This window comes from Diceros bicornis, chromosome 18 (genome assembly GCF_020826845.1).
Source record: "Diceros bicornis minor isolate mBicDic1 chromosome 18, mDicBic1.mat.cur, whole genome shotgun sequence".
Taxonomy (NCBI): domain Eukaryota; kingdom Metazoa; phylum Chordata; class Mammalia; order Perissodactyla; family Rhinocerotidae; genus Diceros; species Diceros bicornis.
In genome coordinates this window covers 25290796-25306039 of record NC_080757.1, presented here as the reverse complement: position 1 = coordinate 25306039, position 15244 = coordinate 25290796, and the positions used below count along the sequence as shown (strand labels likewise).

Below are 15244 nucleotides of genomic sequence, written 5' to 3'. Positions count from 1 at the left end.
AGCACTGGGGCTGCCATTTGGATAAGTGACTATATTATTTGCACCCTGCCACTATTCACAACATCACCTCCAGTTTACCCTGCCATCTGTAGCTCAGACTGACCATGAAATGGGGGGAAAAAAAAAGCTTGCTCCTTCCCGAGACCACTAGGGAGGATGATTAAAAGCATTTTATACTTAGAAGCTCTTGGTCTAGGACTGATGGCTACATTTACCCCCACCCTTCCCAGCCTCATCCACCATAGAATGTCCTTTAAACCAGAAACATGAGATTTCCCAGAAGATGAAATCTGTGGCAAAGTCTACACTCATTAATCTTCTGCAAGAGTATAATTTGGGTCACATTTATACCGACTTACTTTAGAGAAATTCACTGATAGAATCAAAATTGTTTATTTTGCATTGGGGACAACCTATTTCTCCTGACAAAGCAAGGTCCCTCTGAGGATTTTCTGACTGCCTAATCAGTTAACCATTTTTTTTTTTAATATTTTATTTATTTATTTTTTCCCCCCAAAGCCCCAGTAGATAGTTGTATGTCATAGCTGCACATTCTTCTAGTTGCTGTATGTGGGACGCGGCCTCAGCATGGCCAGAGAAGCGGTGTGTCAGTGCGCGCCCGGGATCCGAACCCGGGCCGGCAGCAGCAGAGCACTTAACCGCTAAGCCACGGGGCTGGCCCCAGTTAACCATTTTGAATCCCATATCCTCGTGCCAGTGTGGATCTCTGAAAACTAAGAGATGGGAGAGACAGCAGAAGGGAAGGGAGAACTCCTCTGTGGACTTTGGGATATGAACTTTAGTCTGCAGATCACTCCACAGCAGGGCACAATTCTCCCTGTCACCACGACAGACTAAGTTATAGACTCAACGTGATAAAACACTGTTTCTATGGAGCACCAATTATTCCTCTGGGAAGTGATCAGACAGCAAGGTTTTTATTGCAAATTATTTCTCATTAAGTTACTACACTTTGTTTTTCAATTATTAAGGTACACTCACATTATAACAATTTTTAGAAAATACCAGAAAGTATAAAGGATAAAAGAAAAAACTTTTACCTACTCCTTCCTTACAGAGATAACCACTGTTAACACTTTGATATCTCTCTTTACAGACATTATAAGTATACACACATATTCGTAAAAAGACATACATGTTGGGGCCGGCCCCGTGGCCTAGTGGTTGAGTTGTGCACTCTGCCTCAGTGGCCCAGGTTCAGTTCCCGGGTGCGGACCTACACCACTCGTCGGCAGCCATGCTGTGGTGGTGACCCACACACAAAATAGTGGAAGATTGGCACAGATGTTAGCTCAGAGACAATCTTCCTCAAGCAAAAACAGGAAGACTGGCAACAGATGTTAGCTCAGGGTGAATCTTCCTCAGCAAAAAAAAAAAAAAAAAAGACATATAACTTACACAAATAACATCATACTCTTCATACCATTTTACACCTGTCCTCCCTTTGTTTTTGGCTTATATTACTACCATACGTCCAGTTAGCACAAGTATTGTGTTTTTTTCCAAGTCTTAGAGTAGAGAGGACTGAAAATCATTCCACCTTTTTTAAGGGTCTAAGTCACCCCAATACTTTTTTTTTTTTTATAATTTTTATTTATTTATTTTTCCCCCAAAGCCCCAGTAGATAGTTGTATGTCATAGTTGCACATCCTTCTAGTTGCTGTATGTGGGACACGGCCTCAGCATGGCTGGAGAAGCGGTGCATCGGTGCACGCCCGGAATCCGAACCCGGGCCGCCAGCAGCAGAGCGCGTGCACTTAACGGCTAAGCCATGGGGCCGGCCCACCCCAATACTTTTTGATAGGCCCAAAGATTAAGGTGTAGTTGCTTAGGGCAGAGAAGGCACATTTTAAACTTTTGAAGGTATTGCTGAATGATATTAAATAAATAGTCGTAATTTTGAGTATGTTAAAAGCATGACTTTGTTCAATATAAACACTTAAAATATACAATTTTACATCTCTTTTTTGCTGTTTCCTCCTATTTTAGATGTACTTGTGATCTCAAAAGTCAAAGTGACCTAGGACTCTCTGGACCTCCAAAAGGCCTGAGCAGACCATTAGCATCCTTGTTTTCTGGGTTACTAATCAGACAGGGACTTAAGGGTGGTTCTAGTCCTAATTGTTCTCCCCATCACTTCCTCCCCTACCCCTTCCGGGTTTGGAGCCTTTTTAAGCACTGTCCAGCAGATTCTGACCTAGAGCACTTTTCCTATCTTTATGTACAGAACTAGCCATTTTCCATGGATGAGTTGCTACATATACTATGACTAGGGGCTAGAAACCCTTCTTGTTTTTGCCCTGGACAGGTTAACAACCTTAGGGCCCCTCCTCCCTCACATTCTGATCCTCCACTCCTGCCTCCACTCTTCCCCCCTACTCTCAGAAAGGATTCCAATTCCCGAGTTCACACATGGCCCTCATGCTGCCTTGAGTTGCTACTCATCTTTTTATATCTGCTTCCTAGTTCTTATGCTTGAAGGCTGGAGTGTCTGTGTATATCTTTGTATTACTTTGTATCCAACAAAGCATCATGTTCATAGTAGACATCAAAAAAACTTGTTGATAATGTTACCACTAAATGGACAGCTGGGGGTATCATAACTGACTTTCTAGAAGAAAATGAGGTAAACTGTATTTTTATATTAAAGCTGCTATTGGTTACCAGGTGGATACAAACCAATGAAGGACCATCCTGTAACTGCAGGTAAAACTTGAATTCATCTCTCTGGACTTATATTATTTTCTCTCATATTTCTTTATCTCTTCATTTTTGTCTTCCTCCTCCTTATTCCAACACTTTTCTTTTTCCTTTTCTTCTTTTTCTTTCCCTCATTATGTGACCTGACTTGCCAGTTATCCGATACTAAAAAGTTCCCTTAATCTGAACTCCTAGGGAACCTCGATCCATGTCTATACTTAAATTTCAAGCCCCCAAAGTCTTTTCTTCTATCTAACCCTCCTTCACGGGGTGCAGTATACCAACAGGTGTACCTTGGGCTGTAATTTAGGAACTTTCACCAGAGTTTTGTGAATTTTTGACACCCAGTGGCTGAAGTTGCTAACTTCATCCTCTGAAAAACGCAGTGGGCATAAATAATTAAATGTAAAATAAGCCAATGAGAACAAATGTGAAGCCCGCACTGCTGTCCCAAAGGGCAAAAAAAAACCACATTCATAACAGCCAAATTTTGTCCTCTTTTAAGTTCTATTTTCTAAAACTTAAAACAGGATGGAGAAGGATATGGTTAGAGGTATGGTGTCATGGTGTCCACAGAATAAGATGATGCCCAGAAGACTCTCCAAAGGTTTATTCAGGGCCCTACTGCTCCCCAATGTACTAGAAAAGAGGAATAAGCAATGTAGGCTATAGGGTAAAGTCCTTACTATCCTGCAGAAGAATCAAATATTCAACAGAAGAGACGCTGAATTTGAAGACTCATAAATTACACATATGATAATATCAGATAGCAGTTTATTTCTTCTACAATGAGTTTTCTTGGACATGTCTATGTTCGGACATATGCCAAAGAGTAGAATTCATGAGTCATAGGATACATACATCTTCAACTTTGCTAGCCTGCATATGGCTCTCCAAAGTGGTTGTACCAAATACATTCCCACCATCATTAGAGTCCCTATTATTCCACATCCTCCCTAACTTGGAAATCTCAGACTTTAAAATTTCTGCCAGGGGCCAGCCCAGTGGCGCAAGCGGTTACGTGCGCGCGTTCCGCTGTGGCGGCCCGGGGTTCGCCAGTTAGGATCCCAGGGGCACAATGACGCACCGCCTGGCAGACCATGCTGTGGCGGCGTCCCATATAAAGTGGAGGAAAATGGGCACGGATGTTAGCCCAGGGCCTGTCTTCCTCGGCAAAAAAAGAGGAGGATTGGCAGATGTTAGCACAGGGCTGATCTTCCTCACAAAAAGAAAAAAAAAAGTTCATGTTCAAAAAAAAAAAATTTCTGCCAAGGGGCCGGGCCGGTGGTGTAGTGGTTAAATTCTCACACTCCACTTCTGGTGGCCCGGGGTTTGCAGGTTTGGATCCCGGGTGCGGACCCAATGCACCGCTCATCAAGCCATGCTGTGGCAGGCATCCCACATAAAGCAGAGGAAGATGGACATGGATGTTAGCCCAGGGCCAATCTTCCTCAGCAAAAAAGAGGAGGACTGGCAAGATGTGTTAGCTCAGTGCTAATCTTCCTCACCAAAAATAAATAAATAAATAAAATTTCTGCCAATCTGATGGCTATGAAGCAGTATGTCATTGTTCTTATGTGCATTTTCTTGCTTAGCAGTGAGGCTGAGCATCTTTCCATATATTTGCTTTCAGACTTTTTCTTGCTTGCATGTAACCTCTTTTTTCCTATTGGGTTGTTAGTCTTTTTTATTGAGTTGTATAAGTCTTGTATTCCTGGCTATATTCCTGAACACTAATCCTTTGTGAAACATGGTACAATCAAATGTGTATTTCTAATATAAAATTCCTCAACATGCAGATTTACACATAAATAAAAAACTGTCAGGCTCTGAAGCTCTGGGAGTCCCATTTGGCTCCAAGAATCTGTTTTCATTTTGCCTTCTACGACCACATTTAAAAAGCTATTGACACTTGTGCCTAAAAGTCCCACAAAACTGACCACACTTCTTAGGAGGATTTCAAGGACTCCCTTCTTGAAGGACTGTGCTTTGCCGACACGTACATGACAAAACAAGGGAGTTGGGTCATCAGCACGTTCCAACCCTATTCAATTCTTTACGGCAGGAAGAGAAAAAAGCAACTCTCAAAAAACTACTAGTATCTGTCACTGTCTTATTCTGAAATTAAAGCAGCTAGGTGATGCACAGGTTCAATTTCAGAATTATTTATTTAGATACTGTTTTCCTACGCATTTGTAACGACTCCACGGTGTTGAAAAGAATTGCAACATGAGCAATATCTAAACTCCTGGGTCTATTTTCCACTAAAAAGCACTGAGCTCTCCAGGGTAAGCCATAAAGTACCTTTGCCCAACATTTATATTTCTCTAAGCACAAGGAAGAGGAACTTTGGCAGAACAGACAGTATGTGTGCCAGAGCAACATCACATTAGGGAAGGCTGTCTGGCCTCCTCTTCTCTCTGCTGCATATCACTGTTTACCCTTCTAGCTCCCTCCCTCCTATCTAGAGAGGAAATAATCCGATTCCCATATCTATACTTTCAATGAAGTTCTTTCACTTCAATGTTCTCATTCTTCCTGTTGGATTAATTTTAAGCTTTTTATCTCTAACTGTAGATAATAATAATAGCTAACATTTGATGTACATCTACTATGTAAGAATAAAAGCTTTCTCTTTTGCTAAAGTAACGTTAGGAAAACAAGTAGGTTAGGGAGCATATCACTGGCCTGAACTACCACAATAGTCTCTGAATCTACCCCCGCTATAGCCACTCTCTTGCCTCTCTTTAATCTCCACACTGCAGCCAGAGTGAGCTTTCCAAAATGTAAATTTGATCTTGTTACTCTTCTGCTATAAAAACCATTCAGTGACTTCCCACTGCCATCAGGACAAAGCCCCAAATCCTTAACAAGACTGCCAAGGCCCTAAATAGCCCAGCCTGCCTCCCTCTCCAGGTTCATCTTCCCCTACTCCTCTCGTTCCCCTAGCTTCAGCCACAGCAGACTAGCTTCCTTCTTTCTCGCCTCAGGGCCTATGCTGATTTGCCTTGAACACTCTTTCCACTCCCTCATATCACCTTCCCCTTCCTTCACTACTATTTGCCTATTTAACTCCTTCTCATCTTTCAACTATTGGTTCAATAGCCAGCTTCTTAATAGAGCCCTCCCTTACTCCCAAACTCCACCAGGTTCCCTGCTATACCCTTTTACAGTGCACACTTCCTTCATGGTGTTCATCTGCTTGTAGTTATGCATTTCTGTGCCATTGGATTGATGCCCATCTCTCTTATAGAGGTAAGCTACATTGAGGGCAGGGACCATGTCTGTTTTACTTATGCTGTATCCCTAGGCCTAGGGCTGTGCCTGACACTTGTAGGGACTTACTAAATAACTGCCCTTAACCAAATAAGAGAGAGATGGGGGTTGAGTTGGTTCTCTTCCCTGAATCTCTTTACTTCAAGGTTCCCAGATACCAGAAATTTAGAACCCATCTTCTCTGTGTCCTTCCTTCTTCTACCAGCCTGGCCATCAGCCTCACTTAACCCTCTGAAGTAGCTACAATTATTACCTGCATTTTATAGAAGAGAAAACTGAGGATCAGAAACTTGCCCAAGAGCTTGTCACAGAGCTAGTAAGTGACAGAGCTAGGATTCCAATACAGGAAGCTGACCTCAAAATCTCTATGCTCTTAACCATGACACACCAGCCCTGTCAATTTATATCTTTCATTGATATTTCTCTTAGAGTGGTTGATCTCTTTCTTATCTCTTACTTTATATTAGGAAGATTAGCCCTTTCTGATATGAGTTGCAAACATTTTTTCCATTTATGTTTTGACATTGCTTAAGGTGTTATTTTGCTGTGTAGAAATTGTGAGTTTTGCGTGGTCAAATGATTAACTTCTGCTTTTATGCCTTCTGTATTTTGAGTCACAGTTAGACAGATTTTCCTTCCCCGTGCCAAGATTATAAAGGAATTTTCTCATATTTTCTTTCAGTACTTTTATAGTTTTCAATTTTCATATTTTTATTTAAATATTTAATCCAGGGGCCGGCCCGGTGGCGCAAGCGGTTAAGTGCGCGCACTCCGCTGCGGCGGCCCGGGGTTCGCTGGTTCGGATCCCGGGCGCGCACCGACGCACTGCTTGGCAAGCCATGCTGTGGCGGCGTCCCATATAAAGTGGAGGAAGATGGGCACAGATATTAGCCCAGGGCCGTCTTCCTCAGCAAAAAAAAAAAAGAGGAGGATTGGCGGATGTTAGCACAGGGCTGATCTCCTCACACACAAAAAAAAATAAAAAATAAATAAATAAATAAATAAATATTTAATCCATTTGGAGTTTATCCTGGTGTGAGGTACAGATTGATATTTATTTTTTCTCCAGATGGTTTTGCAATAGTCCACACCACTTATTGAGTAGCCCACCTATATCATATACTAAATTCCTATATGTATTTTGGGTTACTTCTGGACTATCTATTCTGTTCCACTAGTACATCTGTCTATCCACATGCTGGTGTAATTGGTACTTTTTCTTTTTTCCAGTGAGCACTTTTTAACCTTTATTGTTGACTTCTCTGTAGTATTTGGCACTGTTGACTAATCCATTTTCCTTGATGTACTCTCAGTGCCATACTGCTAGATTACTGAGTAGGTGAATACACAGGTTCTTAGGGCACTAGCAAATCAGGGGCACCAAAATAATGACAATGAAGAGGATATAATTAGAGGTCACCACAGGGAAAAATCAGAACTTTGTCGGACTTCCCTTACATGTATTTTATAGCTTACAATATTTTTACTTTAAATTACATAGGAAGCACCATAATATTTTCAGTTATTTAGGGCTTATCAGGTCTTTTTTGTGTGTGTGTGTGAGGAAGATCAGCCCTGAGCTAACATCCAAGCCAATCCTCCTCTTTTTGCTGAGGAAGACTGGCCCTGAGCTAACATCTATTACCAATTCCCCCCCCGCTTTTTTTTTTCCCCCTTTTTCTCCCCAGAGCCCCAGTAGATAGTTGTATGTCATAGTTGCACATCATTCTACTTGCTGTATGTGGGACGCCGCCTCAGCATGGCCGGACAAGCAGTGCATTGGTTCTCGACCAGGATCCGAACCCAGGCCGCCAATAGTGGAGAGCGAGCACTTAACCGCTAAGCCACGGGGCCAGCCCCCCATCAGGTCTTAATAATGCTCTGCTGACTACCTCCCACCCTCTCCATCTTTACTGCCACTTCTCTCTCTTAAATTGACTTCTTCCTTTCTGGATTCTTCCTCTGTGTTACCTGTTATTGTCAGCCAAGCTTCTATTCTTCACCCTTCTTTTCTTGTTTTCCATGCAATGAGCTCAGGCAATCTCATCCTCTCCAGTGGCTTCAAAATTTCCATCAGTTTGTGCTGACTCCCTAATCTGTATCTCTGACCTAGACCTCTCCTTTAGCTTTTGAATCTGCCTAGTGAACATCACCTGTACATCCTCCAGACACCTCAAACCCAACACATCCAGAACAAAAGCTGCCCTTTTCCTCTTCATGTCTGCTCTTTGCCCTATGATCCCTGTCTGGGTGAGTAGCACCATTATCCACCCAGCCAAACAAGCTGGACATCTGAGAATCACCTTAAATTCTACCACCTTACTTTTCTCCCCCTATTTAATTACTTCTTAAACACCTTAAATCCATTTCTTCTTCCTCATCCCCATTCCAACGGTGTTAGTTCGAGCCCTCATCATCTCTGTTTTTTTTTCCTTCCCTGAGGAAGATTAGCCCTGAGCTAACATCTGTGTCAAACTTCCCCTACTTTATAATATGGGTCACCACCACAGTGTAGCTGATGAATGGTGTAGGTCCATGCCTGGGATGTGAACTTGCAAATCTATGCCACTGAAGTGGAGCGGGCTGAACTTAACCACTATGCTGCGGGGCCAGCCCCTCATCATCTCTTACTTAGACTGCTGACCTTTCATTTTGCCACTTTTTAGTCCACATCACTGCCAGAGAGATAGGTCTAAAACCCAGGTTAGACATAATACCACTCCTCAATTCAAAATGCTTCACTGGCTCTCCATGGCCTCTGGAGTAAAGTGCAAAGCCTGCCATGGTCTGACCTCTGTCTACCCATGCAACTTCATGTAAGTGGCCCTCCTCTTTCTTGCTCTCTGTACTCCAGTCAGATTGACCAAACTGGCCATGTTATTTCATGTTTCTGGCCTTTGAATAATATGTTCTTTCTGCTTGAAATTTCCTTCCCACTCTTCTCCAAGACTTAACTCATCACTTCCCAAGAGACCTATCCTGTAATTCTCCCTAGAATTGACTAATCTCTTCTTGGAACCCTCAGTGTACCCAGCACATCTCTGTTACAGCATACACTATCTTGTATTGTAATTATTTGCCTGAAGATCTGTCTCCCCAACTGGACACTGAGTTTCATTTTTGAGGGCAGAGACTATTTTATTAGTCTTTGAATCCCTAGTACCTGGCACAGTCCCTGGCCTATAATAGAGCTCAATAAATATTTATGGAATGAAGGAATGACACATAAGAATGCTCTAGAAGTTTCAAATAAAAAGGTATGCTCTGTAGGTTGACTTGTAGAAGGCCAGCAGGCTGTCTGTCAGAAGACATCTCAGGCTGTTTTACAGGCTTAAAAATCTAAATTTTCCACACATAGAGAATGGTCCCATTATTTAGGAGCAGATTCACACTAACCAAGCCATATGTAAAATTATCAACTTATTTACAATGAGAAATGTAACTGTTATATGTACAGAAGTACTATCCTCTGTATAACCAGCATATCCTGAACCTAAGTTGGGTCTATATGGGAAGCTGCGTTATTCATGCATTACTGTTTAACCTGTGCACTCTCAATACAGGAGGAAAACAATCTTATTCTTTTTTTTTTTTTTTTGTGAGGAAGATCAGCCCTGAGCTAACATCCATGCTAATCCTCCTCTTTTTGCTGAGGAAGACCGGCTCTGAGCTAACATCTATCACCAATCCTCCTTTTTTTCCCCAAAGTCCCAGTAGATAGTTGTATGTTATAGCTGCACATCCTTCTAGTTGCTGTATATGGGACGCAGCCTCAGCATGGCCAGAGAAGCGGTGCGTTGGTGCACGCCCAGGATCCGAAACCGGGCTGTCAGTAGCGGAGCGCGAGCACTTAACCGCTAAGCCACAGGGCCGGCCCAAACAATCTTACTCTTGAGGGGCAAAAACAATCTCACTCTTTTATGAATAAAGTACAGATATACACATAGTACGTAAACAGATATATAGCATATCTGCGGTATTAAAACTTCATTGGGAGAAGTTAGGAAAAAAATGTCTAAAAAGGCTCTTTGGGGCTGGTGATAATGATACAAAGGTTGAGAAACACTAGTTTAACCCCTATAATGATTCTTTCTTAAGGAATCAGAATGTGTAGAGTTAGTTCTAAAATTCAAATATTCGATGGCAGTAGGCTGATGTGGTATCTCTACAATATAATAGCCTATAATGAAATGACTTTGCTTGAAATTCATTGGTCAAGACTCTTCGTTGAATGGGCACTAAGAAAGTCAGCTCCAACAAGCACCAATACTTCCATTACTAACTAACCCCTCCCTCTTTCAGGTTGACTCATTCTCCCTTTGGATATAGTATATGTATTCTGTATTTCTCAGAAGCCATTCTATTTCCTAAAAACTACATATCTCAGCTGGGATCCGTTCTGAGGTTGTATAAGTAGTGGTTAGAGGTTGGGGATAGAAGTTTGAATCTCTGCTATGCTGCCTGCTTACACTCTCTGAGCATCAGTTTCTGCATCAATAAAATGGGAGTTACAATACTTTCCTTAAAGGGTTTTTAAGAGAAAATATATACAGAGAGCAGTGAGCAGTAGCTATTTTTAGTATCAAGCTGGGAGGAGAACCCTGCTGTGTCATTTCAAAGAGTGTGTTTGTGTGTGTGAGCGCATGATTAAACAGTAAAGGGTTTCAGAGAAAACTGTTGTCCTTGGCATGATTACAGATTCTAGAAAATTAATAAAGCGAGCAAATACTAAAAAATGTGTTTGGCTGTGTAAAAAGAACCAATTACAGTCATTTATGTAAACAGCTTAACATTTAAGGCCTAATTATCATGCATCACAATAACAATTACATATATCATTAAACATGCATCAGATTAACCTTGTTGTAAATTTTATTTGATTACAATAGTAAAGTACTCACTCTGTACTCTAAGGAACAGGCTTATAGTTAAACGTTCATAATGCATAAGTCTGCTCACTATTTACGTTAATTAAATGGACAGAGCTCTAAGTTTGTTCTGCATTTGGCGTAAGGCTGGATTGTCCATCCTTGATTGCAACCACGCATTTGCCCTGTGACCTGTGAGATAATGTTTATTCTCCTTAGTTTTGTATAGTGAGGAAGGTACTAAAGAAGCAGGCAGCAAAAAAAAATTCTGTTTAATTGCCCGGTGTTCTGGAAACCTACAGGTTTCCAGGAGATAGTTCTTGATTCAAATAATGAAAAAATTCTTATGCTGAGCACTAGCCAGCCTAGCCTAGAACAACTTCTAAACAAGCCCCAAGGTCACCTTCTAGAGGACTTCTAGAATTAAAATTAAAATTAAAATTATAATTTATTTGACTCCGACTGTGAACTAGGTACTATACATATATCATCACATCCTTACAAAACTCTTATGAATTAGATATTATTATTTTAATTTTACATATGAAGAGAAAAGAGGCACAGAAAAGTGATAACTTGCCTAAATTCTTGAAGGTAGTAATGAGTGGAGACAGAATTCAAATTCAAGAAAACTTCAAAGTCCATGCTTTTTCAATTACATTAAACTGTGCCAGCTTCCTTAAAAATCATATTTCAAACATTTATTAGGCACTTGTTGGTTGCAAAAGAGTACAGACTGCCTGTCATCAAATGATGTAATGTATTTTAGGAGCCTGTTTTGAGACTCAAAAGGTGGAGGCCCTGTATATCAGGCTGACAAGTATGCAGCTGGGCTGCCTAGCAGGCATTTAAAATTTTTCTGACAAACACAAGTCACTCAGCAACAATAACATTCCTAGTTCACCTAATTTTTTGGATTCTACCCAAAGACTGGTGACTCATTAGATAGATATCTTGCATTTTGTGTAGATCAAAAAGAAGTCAGTGAGGTGAGGAAGGGGCAGAAGAGATGGGTAGCAGAGGCCTGGAGTCATGAAAACTCTGTTTAATGGCCATGGCATTATGAAAATCCTGACACCTGCTAACTCTTCAGTTTTAAATAGTCAGTGGCAGTTTACTAGTTACATTTGGACAGATCTTGGTTTAATTATGGCTGTGCTACTTAGTAACTGAATGACTTGGGGCAAGTGGTTTTACCTCTCTGAGCCTCGTTTTTCCTCATCTGTAAAGTGGGATGCAGTAGGGCCCTTTAGCAGAAATTGTTTTTCCCTTCTGTTCACCTTTGAGATCTTTAGGGCCTTCTTACATAGAAGCACCCTAGACAGGCCACCGTGTGGAGAAATGGCTATATGTAGACCTTACATTTCTTCAAGTAGATTAGCAGAAGTGCTTCAACTCTTCCTCTGCAGACTGGTCATAGGTGGGGTGGATTAAATTAAATAAGCAGTCTAAGAACATTCGGAAGGAAAAGGATTGATTCTCTAACTTCTTTGACTAGGGTGGCCACAAAGGGAGAAAGATGGGGTGGGGTACAGTAAGCGGGGAAGGAAGGAGGAGGGCAATGCTCCTGAATGCAAGAGGCATTAGCAGAGGCTGAGGAAACGAACCAATCCTCAGCTGGCTGTGGGGGAGCCAGGGCTTCTGTGAAAGTGCCTTAGTGTGTGAACTCAAAGAGCTGAGAGCTAAGAGCTCAAACCCTTGAGGCTCAGGCCTTTTGGGGAGTGAAGCCGTCTCTACTGAGTGGGTCACAGGAAAACTCCTTGCCTTGAAAAGCCCCTGTAAATGGCAAAGGGCCCTGCTCCAGGACCTAAATCTCTGGCTAATTTACATTGACTGGGTATATCTCAGAATTTAAAGGGAAGGAAGCTGAAACCTAGAAGGCATAGCTGGACTTTCAGACTTTCTGTTTTTATCTATTTGTACACCAAACTACAAAGTGCCACCTCAGTTAACAGGAAAAATAAATATTAGATGAGATAAAGTTTATAAAGTCTTTCAGCATTCAAGACATGGTAAGTAACTAGAAATGGCAGAGAATCATTTCAATAGGGAGGAGGCTCAGAAACCGCACTTCTGATTCTAACCACAGCAGCTTAGTAGTTGAAGAGGAACTGTTGGGATATTTTGGACTCAGTCAACGGCAGCCACGTTACAGAGCCTGACAGTAGGATACAGTTTTCCTTGTTGGGTTTTCAGTTCAAAAGTCAACCTTCTCAGTTAGTTAAGAATGGAAGGGCTTGGAGGATGCGCCATTAGTCTGTCCTGAAAGTCAGTCTTCAAAAATATTTGTCCAACCTGGACTGATCTTGGATATTATTAATGTAAATTTCTGTCTTAAAGAGGACAAAAGGTGTTTTTTCAGGTTCCTTCACAGACATGGTTAGTGAGGGGAGCAACAAGGCACTCAGTCATCTCTGTTATGACAGGTTAAACACAGGGTGCACCGGAAGCATGTAATAGGGCTACTTAACCCAGACTTGGGAGGGTCAGGAGCAATGTTCCCGAGGAAGTGATGTCTAAGCTGAAGGGGAGGTACAGTGGCAAAGGAAGCTTGGAAATAACAGAGTGTATAAGTGGAAACAGAGATACTTCCGTCTGGCTGGAGAATGAAGTGTAAGACAGGGCAGTGATGATGAAGAAACAGGGAGATGCTAGACCCTGAAGGGCCTTCTACAAAGAGCGACCATGCAACTTATTGTACAAACTGAGACACTTCTGAGAGTGAAATAAGACAATATTACTAATTATATGGAGACAACAGGAGTAAAACAGAACTGTCCTGAGCAAACTGGGACTTATGGTCACCTGACTTGTAAGTCACGTTCAGGTGCTTAAACCTCCAGTGAAAGCATAGATCGGATATCTTCTCTTTTTACCTTATACATTTTGCCTGAGTGACTTCATCCATACCTTTGCCTTTACTTGTTCGTTTCACAAATATTCGTCCAGGATGAACTTCTGGGCACTGAGGTTACAAAGAAGAAAAGACAGTGTCTGTCCTCAAGCTTTGTCTAAAGAAGACACACATCCAAAGAAACAATTCTAATACAGTTATACAACTTTAGCCCTGGCCTCTCCTCTGAGCTCTCAACTCCCATATGCCATTTCCACTTGGGCTGCAAAACACAGATCCAAAACAGAACTTTTAATTTCTCCTCCAAAACTGTTCTTCCTTCAGCTGGTCCTTCACTTTCCCTTTAACTGGTCTTATAATTAATGCCACTATCTACTACATTGTTAAGGTGAAAACCCAGAAAAGCACTGGGTTATCCTTCTTCTCACTCCACATTTTAATTTCCCACATCTTTCTTAAGCACAATGACTAAATTGGGGCCTAGAATTCTGAGGGCCTAACATCAATTGAAGAGGAAGGGTAATTTCCAGGTGCTTAAAGGCTACATTTTTAATGAATAGATTCCAGTATTATGTGAGGTTGTTTTTTCCACAATAGTACAACACTGATGACTCATATTCAGTTTGCTGACAATCGTGACGTCCAGATCTGGATATATGCCCTAGTCAGGCTTGAAAATTTTCAGTTTAGATGAGAAAGACATGAAGATATCCTAAGTGTTTGACCCTATTTCTTCTTTGTGGAGGTGAGAGTGGTTGTAAAGATGTACGTGAAACACCAATGTTAATAAACAATCTGTTGAACTGCTGTGTAAAAGGACAATTTATGCTTTAAAGGGCAATTTTAATGTTTCTACCATTTATTCTCTACACAGCTGCCAGAATGATCCTTTTAAAACAAATCTGATTACGCCTTTCCTCTCCACCCTTCCATGGTAGTCTATCACATCCCAATAAAATCCAAAGTCCACCCATGGCTTACCAGACGATACATGATCTGGCTTCTGCCTGTTTCCCAACTTATTTCTCTAATTTGCTGTGCTCTAGCCACACTGGTCTCCTTGCTACTTCTCCAACATGTCAAGCAAGTCTCTATCCCAGGGCCATTGCAATTGCTGTTTCTCTTCTAGAATAGTTTTCCTCTAGAAATCCACGTAGCTGCCTCTCTCATTTAATGATTAGATTTCTGCTTATGTGCCATTAAGGGGCCTTCCTTGTCCACTCCATCTAAAAGAGCACCCCACATCACTCTTACCCCTTTATCCTGATTTATTTTTTTCCATAAAACCTGCCAGATTACTGGGCATTATCTCTTATTTAGTAATATATTATGTGTATTGCTTTATTGTCAATCTCCCCCACTGTTATATGAGGCAGAGACTTTGTTTTGTTTACTGCTGAATTCCCAGCACCTAGAACAATGTCTGCTCATTAAATATTTGTTGAATGAATGAATAAACAGATTTTCAGGATATATCAAATGTAAAACTACTCCGTATTTATTGACATGATGCATAGGAAAATTT

General features: G+C 41.3%; 1 protein-coding gene across 4 annotated transcripts in view; it reads right to left on the bottom strand.

The window, feature by feature from the left end:
• The window catches only part of ACACA (acetyl-CoA carboxylase alpha), a 277171-nt gene that overhangs the window by 260943 nt on the left and 984 nt on the right, over window positions 1-15244 (bottom strand). For 2 of the 4 annotated variants that reach the window (XM_058560445.1, XM_058560441.1), the window contains one exon: window positions 13742-13830. Coding sequence is in view for 1 of the 4 variants with exons in the window: in XM_058560441.1 (XP_058416424.1) it covers window positions 13742-13773 (32 nt within the window). In the remaining 3 variants the exon portion in view is untranslated. The remainder of the gene's footprint in view (window positions 1-13741; window positions 13831-15244) is intronic. The other 2 variants (XM_058560443.1, XM_058560444.1) reach the window with 1 other exon arrangement.